This window comes from Rutidosis leptorrhynchoides, chromosome 2, assembly GCF_046630445.1.
Source record: "Rutidosis leptorrhynchoides isolate AG116_Rl617_1_P2 chromosome 2, CSIRO_AGI_Rlap_v1, whole genome shotgun sequence".
In the NCBI taxonomy this organism is placed as follows: domain Eukaryota; kingdom Viridiplantae; phylum Streptophyta; class Magnoliopsida; order Asterales; family Asteraceae; genus Rutidosis; species Rutidosis leptorrhynchoides.
The window spans coordinates 248,035,046-248,044,161 of NC_092334.1; the positions used below are offsets into that span (position 1 = coordinate 248,035,046).

At 34.5% G+C, this 9,116-nt stretch overlaps 1 protein-coding gene across 1 annotated transcript; it reads right to left on the reverse strand.

Moving 5' to 3' along the window:
* Positions 1-3,272: 3,272 nt before the first annotated feature.
* Positions 3,273-5,203, reverse strand: LOC139891739 (putative RING-H2 finger protein ATL21A). Its single transcript, XM_071874723.1, has 2 exons — positions 4,407-5,203; positions 3,273-3,724 (listed from the first exon to the last, which is right to left on the reverse strand). The coding sequence occupies exons 1-2, from the start codon at positions 4,990-4,992 to the stop codon at positions 3,597-3,599; spliced, it is 714 nt and encodes a 237-aa protein (XP_071730824.1). The 5' UTR covers positions 4,993-5,203; the 3' UTR covers positions 3,273-3,596.
* Between the last annotated feature and the right edge of the window lie 3,913 nt (positions 5,204-9,116).

Here is a 9,116-nt window from a genome sequence, read left to right on the forward strand (position 1 = left end):
ACGTTCATGTATTAAATGTGTTACTAGCATCATTAGCTTCAATTTGATGTGTAGGTTGATTTAGAAAAGCTTCATTTACAAAATAGTTGAATTCATGATTTTGGTTAGGGTTTGATGAACTTTAAAATGAACTTTTGATGCATTGAATGCTTGTTAATGTTGTTAGTAAGTGTTTAGTTGCAATGTATGTTTAATTACCTTCGAAACGGCATATCGTATGTGTAAATTGGATACCCGAATCATAAAATACGTTTTACGAACTTGAAACCTTGATAATGAACCTTTAATGATCACTTGACGAGAATTTAGTTATTGTAAATGATATTTTGGTGTGATGAAAAGTGTTTAGTTGTATTCCTCGTTAAATTACCTTTCCAACGATGTATGGTATGCGTTTTAAGTGTTTACGGTTCATTTGTTGTGTTAAAATGAGTTTTGGCTCGAGACTTGAACACTTGCACCAGCCCAGGTACCAGCTTACGTTGAGTGTCGCGGCGCGGCCAGCCTTGGTCGCGGCGCGGGATTAGGCGTGTTTAGATTCTGATCAAACTTACACTTTTACGAAAAATGTTTGCTATGCTACGCATCTCCGATTCACATGTAACTTGTTCTAACATGCTTATATGTGATTAAAAACCTCAGAAAAATAGTTCGATACCCGGCCCGAACGTGTTGACTTTTTTGTTGACTTTGACTTGACCAAAGTTGACTTTTTAGTTAAACTTAACCAAATGTTTATGCAATCATTCTAACATGCTTTTATACTTATATCTTGCATGAAACTTGACAATTTGATACACATGCTTTATGTAATCGAGTCGTAACGAGCCATAGGACTAATTGAACATCTTTGACCAACCGTGTTTACTGTTATTGATACAACCTCCTTGTTTAGGTCAAAACTAGCACTCGTTCTTGCACACGTTACTTTGTGAAGTACTTTATTTACTCGTGCACTCAAAGTGAGATCATAGTCCCACCTTTACTCTTTTAAACTTACATTTGGGATGAGAAAACATAAACGTTTCATTTTATAAAGTGAACACAAGTATGAAAACAAACATTCTACATACGAGTTAGAACAAAATCCCCAATTCGATTATCATTTGTTACACTTGCCGGGTGTAAGCGAGAACTTATGTTGTATGGCCATATGGGTTTGACAAACCCTCATTCGGACGGTTCGCTACCGTTACTTCGGATGAAATATATTTTCGAGAAACAGTGTATGTTCTAACACTATTGTGATGGGGTTCTATGGAAGGAAAGTTAAGCCTTGATAATTGGGTGCTCGTGATAACAATTTTTGGAATGGTTTACTATTATTGAAATGTTATAAATCTTGTGGTTCATTTTACTTACTCACTTACTTAAACCTATGATTTCACCAACGTTTTCGTTGACAGATTTCTATGTTTTTCTCAGGTCTTTGAACGATATGTGATACATGCTTCCGCTCATTATTTTGATACTTGCATTGGATGTCGAGTATATATGCACGCGTGGAGCGTCTTTTGACTTACTTTAAATGGTGTCGCATATGTTTCAATTGTACTTTAAACGTTGTAATGTAAGTAGTCGTTGAACTACTTTGTAAACCTTGAAACATCCTTACTTTTGAAATGAATGCGACATGTTTTTGGTCAAATGTTGTTTTAAGGACTTATGACCACGTAACGGGACCTAAGTAGACGGCGCCGTCAATGACGATTTTGCCGGGTCGCTACAATATATCTGATAAATCAATCATTTGATATTATCATAATTCTGTCGATAAACATATTGAAACAAATACGTTCATGTAAAGTATTATACATCTAATACTTTGTTAACGTTTTCAATTAATATAACTATATCTTATATATATACATGTCTATACACATAAATGATCGTGAATCGTCGAGCACGGTCAAAGGTAATTGATTACATGAATATAGTTACAAAATTTTTGAGATTCAACTTTACAAACTTTGCTTATCGTGTCGGAAATATATAAAGATAAAGTTTAAATTTGGTCGGAAAATTCCGGGTTGTCAAAAATAATACGCATAAAAGTTAATGTATTCATTTGGCGTGTAAAAATTCTCAAGGCTTGCGATTAAGACCAATCTCGCTTTGCGTGGCATCGAGTTGGAAGATTCGGGTTGTTGTTTGTGTAGCGGGGTTTATGAAGATCATGATCATTTATTTCTTGATTGTGACACAAGAAAAATAATATGGGCGAAGATTGCACAATGAATTAATCTTTCTCTACCAAATTGGTCCTCCATGGATGACTTAGGGGTCTGGATAGATGGAACTCTGATACATGGCAATAAGCATCTCATCGTGAGCATCGTGATCTATGCATCTCTTTGGAACATATGGAGACTGAAAAACATAGTTATTTTCAAGGATAAAAATTTCAGGAAATGCCATGTGGTGGATAGTATTGTAGTGTTAAGCTTCAACTGGATTTACGCTAGATATCGGAAATCAAGTTGTAACTGTAATCTTTGGTTACAGTCTCATTTATCTTCCTTGTAATTATTTGTAATCCTTGTACTTTATTTTCTAGCATTCGCTAGTTTTTTTTTAATAAAATTTCAGCAGTTTGATAAAAAAGAGTCATTTCACAACAATAAGCTTTTAGCTTCAATTACTTTATCAAAGAATTAAAAGAATAAGCTCAAACTCTAGCTACTAGCTACAAGCTCTAGCTCAAGCTCCAGCTACCAGCTAGTTCATCCAAACACAACAATAAGTTGAGATTTATTTTTTAAATGTTTTTTTTTTTAACTATATGAAAACTTCGACTAATTATCAAGTACGATTAATGTTGTTTAACAAAACACTACAGTAAAAAGTTCATTAACAAATACAGAGTACATGATACTTCAAAAAACTATTAGCATGTTAACCCATGTAATTAATCTTAAACAGGAAAGCTTACAATTTAAAAAGGATTTGCATGGATGTGATTATGATTTTATAGGGAAAGAAGAAAACAAAAGACAGAAAGATAAAGCAAAAGTTAAAAGGGAAAAGAAAGGAAAGTGTAGTTATTTACTCATTTACATGTTTCTATTTTCAGGTGGTGACAATCATCACACAACAAATTCACCATTTTTATTTGTACACTTTTGGATTCATGGCCAATTTTATTCTTAAACTTTAAATCCACTACATTTAATACATTAAAGTAAAAACATACAAATTATGTCTACAAATCATCACATCTTTCTCATCCCATGAAACATCTTCAAATTTGTAGTCATTGTCACACTAATTAAAGAAAGTTTGAAATGTGTTGTTTACATTACTTTTAACGTACCTGTAAAATTGAACCTATATGATGTGACAATGATCGATGACATCTATTGCTGTCATGAGACATCAAGAACAATAACTAGTATACGAGGTCTCTTGGATTTGAAAGAACGAAAAGATCATTCTTTGTAGTTTGAAAAATGTAACATTTTTTCTGTAAATTCTACCTTAACTATGCTCATATACAATAACTACATACGAAATTTGCTGGTATATGATCAATATTTTTGATCGTCCCTGAGTGAACGCGATCCTCCAAAAAAGAAGCTTCAACCACATGACGATGATCACAAGGTTTCAAGATCACCAAGTAACTTGTCCCATTCATATTCTTTGCTGTGTGATTTTTTTGAATAGTACGCCTTTACACACGCTAATCCCACAACCGCGAAAACCAAAACAGCAATACTTAATTCTGCGAATGATAAAAAAGAAAATGAAATAATTTAATTACAAATACATGTACCAAAACTATGAAATTAAATTAAAATCAAGAGGGTTAAGAAACCAAGTTAGCAAGTGCTGTTAACTAGAAAGAAAATAACACCTTTGAATTTTAAGGTCAAACAAACAAACAAACATTCAATGTCAAAATTAACATGCCTTTATAATTGAATACCAAATTTTAAGTTTATACTGATGTAAAGATTGGTGGGTGGTAGACCTTTTAAATTTAAAAAATATATATAGAAAAATAAATTGTTTATAGTTTTGATATCAAAATATTTTTTTTGAAAGGCAAACTTGCATCAGTCCGGACCGAAGCCTAATCATCATTTGCACACACACGCGCGCTTTCGGGCAGGAAACCCGAAACCACACTCTGAGGATCCGACCCTTTAACCATCCCGAGGGGCAGGCGGGCCGAATCTTAGTCCCGGAGCGGGTCGGTAAAACCTTCCCTTTAGGCCACCTTCAAAGAATAATATTTCAATTCCTAGAGCGGGTGACGAGGCTCGAACCCGAGACCTCTAGCCCTGCGAGTACACAAGTGTAACTGCGGTACCATTGAAGCAATGCTTCCTTGGTTTTGATATCAAAATATTGACTTTGACTTGAAAAGTAAAAGCAAAGTCTTGGTTTCTTTAGAGCATTACCTTCTCTAATGAATTGCAGACCTAACCACCCTGTTTTATCGTCTCCAATATCAATAAAACGGGCTGAATCCCACTTCAAATCAAGACCGAAACTGTCATCTGAAATGTAAGAACTATACGCAAATGGAATTGAGACGGTTTTCACAGTTTTACAAGAACTTGGCACATCTAAAGATGTCGCCTCAACATACACATGATGTTTCGAACCACTTAAACATGGCACTTGTTCGAATGAACCCGAAAGCTTAACCGAGCAATTAAAATACGTGTAGTTTTTAACGACATGATAATACTGAAAAGGTGTTGAAGAAAGATCAAGATTCATGAACACTTCAAAGACACAATCATTGGGGTCAATAAGAGTGAGTTTCTTCTCTGGCTCATAAGAAATGGATTTCACTCCTAAATCGCCATACCGTCGAAAATTGATCATGGTGATGTTGTTTTTGCAAAATGAGTTGACTTTGAATGGAAAATGAATGTAGGGTTTATCATGGTTGCAAATTTTTGAAGTGAATTTTCCATCATGAACATCAATGAATGTAAAGATCAAAAAAATGAGAATGAAGAACTTGCAGGCTTCCATTGAAAAAGGATTGAATTGAATTGAATTTCAAGAAAATGAAATTGGTAAGAAAAGTTAACTTGTAATAAGTTGCTCAACTGCTTTTGTGGGAAGACCGAGTATATTTAGTAAAAACGAAAAGAAATGCCTTTTAATTGGATTGCTTAGTGTAGCAAACAACAGAAATTGGGGGGGAAAAAGAAACAATATGGAAGACTTTATGCGGGCCAAATTTCGTGTTCAATACTCTCATCCCCATTTATTTTCTATTGAATTATAAGATGATGATTTTCCACACATTCTTTTATACTTTATCTGTGTTAATTTAATAGTAGTGTTTTTTTTTCCTTTGGAATGTATTAAATTAATAGTTACTTTCATAATAGATAAGAATAACCACATAAATTCTTTTATACCCTTATAAAATAATTAATAACTTGCTACAATATAAGTTTAGTAAACAAAATATAAACAAAGAATGTACAAACTTGAAGTGTATTGTAAATGGTTTTCTTTATTTTCAAATGTTACATACTACCTCTTTAAATACAAGAGAAATATTAAATGCATAATAAATGCAAACCAACTATACCTAAGAAACATTAAATGCTAGATATAAAAGAGATATCCTATAATCTCTATATTAAATGCAAGATATCTTAGAAATATGCAAAATCTCTATATTAAATGCAAGATATATCTTGTGACAATAGAATCCATTTAATTAGATTGCACTAATATTTTAACACCCCCCCTTAGTGCAAACTCTCGATCAATAATCCCCAACGTTTCTCGAAATTCCATGAACTTGGTTTTCATTAGAGCTTTAGTAAAGATGTCGGCTACTTGAGCATTTGTCCTTACGTTTGCTAGCTCGATTTCCCCGCTAAGAACCTTTTCACGAATAAAATGATATCTCATTTCTATATGCTTAGTACTGGCATGAAACACGGGATTCGAAGCAAGCTTGATTGCACTTTCGTTGTCACATTTCAATTTGACAACATAATCTACTTTTTCAAGTATGTCACCAATCAATCTTCTTAACCAAATACATTCTTGAGCCGCCATTGTTGCAGCTATGTATTCTGCTTCCGTGCTAGACAAAGCAACAACATCTTGCTTCTTGCTACACCATGAAATAACCGCGGAACCCATGTTAAAACAGTAACCCGAAGTTGAATGGCGATCATTTGCGTCTCCCATCCAATCTGCATCCACGAAACCATTTAACAAAACATCATCACACTTCTTGTACCACAAACCGTGACCCATTGATCCTTTCACATAACGAAGGATCCTTTTTGCTGCATCAAGATGAACATTAGTTTGACATTGCATAAATTGAGAAACAATGCCAACCGAGTAAGAAATTTCCGGCCTTGTGATGGTTAGATAGATCAAACTCCCAACCATTTTTCGGAACAACTTCACATCCTTGAGCTCTTTTCCTTGATCTTTCTTCATTTTGAGGTTTGGTTCCATTGGAGTAGTCATAGGCTTTGACTCCCCCATGTTGAAACGTTTCAAGAGACTTCTTGCATAACCCCTTTGAGAGATAAAGTACCCGTTTTCTAATTTATCGACTTCCAAGCCAAGAAAACATCCAATCTCCCCCAGATTCTTCATTTCAAAACGAACCGAAAGATCATCACTTAAACGAGAGATTTCTGACTCGTTTTGTGACGCCCCGTACTAAATCATCATGTACGGACCATCAACAACAGGATCATTACAAGGTCAAACTCTATATGCGTTTTCAAAACAAGTTTGCATTCATATTAAAATGTGACGTCATAACCAACGTCAATTGTTTTACATCAAAAGTATGCTTCTATGAACAGAAGCAAAGGTAAAAGTACGTGACCCTTAGGTCGTTACAATTCGTAGTTCAAAAGTAATTAAGTTTGAATGCAAGATAAAATAGTTCATGCGTGACAACTCTAGAGCAGCGGGTGTCTACAGCAAGACTAGTACAACAGCGGAAGCTAACCTCAAGCACCTGAGAAAAACATGCTTTAAAATGTCAACACAAAGGTTGGTGAGCTATAGTTTAAGTATAACAGTAATGTAAGTTGGCCACGAGATTTCAGTGCTACAAAGAGCGTTTCAAAACAGTAATCCAAATCAGTATGTTTAAGTATATGCTCAACCGTGGGCACTTGGTAACTAACTTAACGTTTATACCCCCTAAAAGTACACTTGGCAAGTGCGTATATCTACGAAGTATTAAACACTCGTTAAATGCTAGCGCTACTAGCCCGAGTGGGGATGTCAAACCCTATGGATCCATATCTAAGATTCGCGTTCACGGTTCAAAAACCAATGATTAAACGTTACCGAGCTAAAGGGAATGTTTATGCCGTTGTATAACCCACACATATATAAGTTTTAGTACTCGTGCCTAGTATATAAAACATAAAATCCGCATGTATTCTCAGTTCCCAAAATAAGTTAAAGTAAAAAGGGAATGCTATAACTCACAAAGATAATGTAGTCGTAAAGTTGGTTCGGAAAAGGTGTGCAAGTAATCAGTCTGAAAGTCCTCAACCTAAGTCAAATAGTACTAAGTCAGTAAATCGTCTTAATAGGTTTAAAAGTATGTAAATGAGGTCTTAAGGTTCATCATCATTCATCATCAAGCAAAAGGCATAAAGTACGTTTCGTTTATGAAAGTAGTTTAAAACAAAGGCTGACTTCAGTCAGTCACCACGGCCTCTACCCTAACTGAAATAAGGTGAGACCAGTGGCCATGGCTCCGTATATGAGTCCTTTAAGTGTGGTAAAATTTACAGAAGCAAACTCGTCTTCGTTTGACCATGGCGACGGTCTAAGTGAGAGTAGGTCAGAAATTTCTGCACAACGTTAAAGGACATAGTGACGATCGGAGGGCCATAAATCCTAAACCGTAACTTGGATTAAGACGAGTCCTATATGAAAAGTTATCTACTCGAACAGAGATATTTGAAAATCAAGGTTACAGAATCCCAGATTTAATGGTCTATTACAGAAACAGCAGAACAGTAGGCTGTAAAACAGAAACAGAAAGATAAATGGGTTCCGGTGGGTTTTGTTGCTTGATGTTCATCATGGTTCTCATCCTTGATGCATATAGCTTCAAGTGTACAACTCATTGATGTGTTTACATCATCTTCACCAAGGTTTGACCATCATAACCCAAGTGCAAGTCTAAGACATGAAGCACAACTCACTTAAGTGTTGCAAGTGTTTTGATGAACCAAAGTTACATCAAAGTCTTAGATCTAACACATACATGAACTTTAAAGGTAATATTGAACTATAAACTTGAAAGTAAGCTAACTAATCAAGATCTTAAGGTGTAGAACATGGTTCTTAGTTAGATCTTGAAGATCCAAGACTCAAAAGTCTAGATCAAGCATAAGTATACAAAGTTATATTTAAAGAAAACTTATTTGTGTGTTCTTGAACCTTCAAAGTTAACTTTTAGTTCAAGATTAATGAGATCAAGACTAACTTGTAGTACTTGACCATTTAAACTAATTACATGAAATTAAAGTGCAAGAATGAAGAAGTAAACTAAGTAAACAAGTAATTAGTTCATGGTTTGTTCATACTTTAAAGATTCAAACTAAAGTTTGATCTTTAAGAAAGTAAACTTTAAAGTTTACTAACATGACTTACAAGTATGAATTTAACAACTATGAACTTACAAACTTTTGATACTTTAAGTGTAGAACATAAACTAGAGAGTTTATGTTCTTGTTTGTTCTTGTAAATACAAGAAAAAATGAAGAATAAACTACCAAGTTTGATTCTTGAAAATATGTACGTAAAGAAAGATAGCAACTAGTAAGTAAGTAACAATAATCAAGTAACAACTACAACTAACAAAAGATTATAACAATCAAAGAATGATGATGATTATGGGGTGTCTTGGTCACGGTTTTGGGACAAAGAAAAAGAGAGGAGAAAGCCTTGAAAGAACTCACACTTTAGAGAGCAAATGAGAGAAAAGTTGAAGTGTTTTGTGGGTAAGTTTGAATGAGAGAAAAACTAGCAAGTGTAATAATGAAAAGTGAAACAAAAACCTCCCTTATGCCAAAGGGAACCTACGGCCAGCAGCTGCACCAAAGAGGGGGGGGGGAATGTTTAATGGATACTAT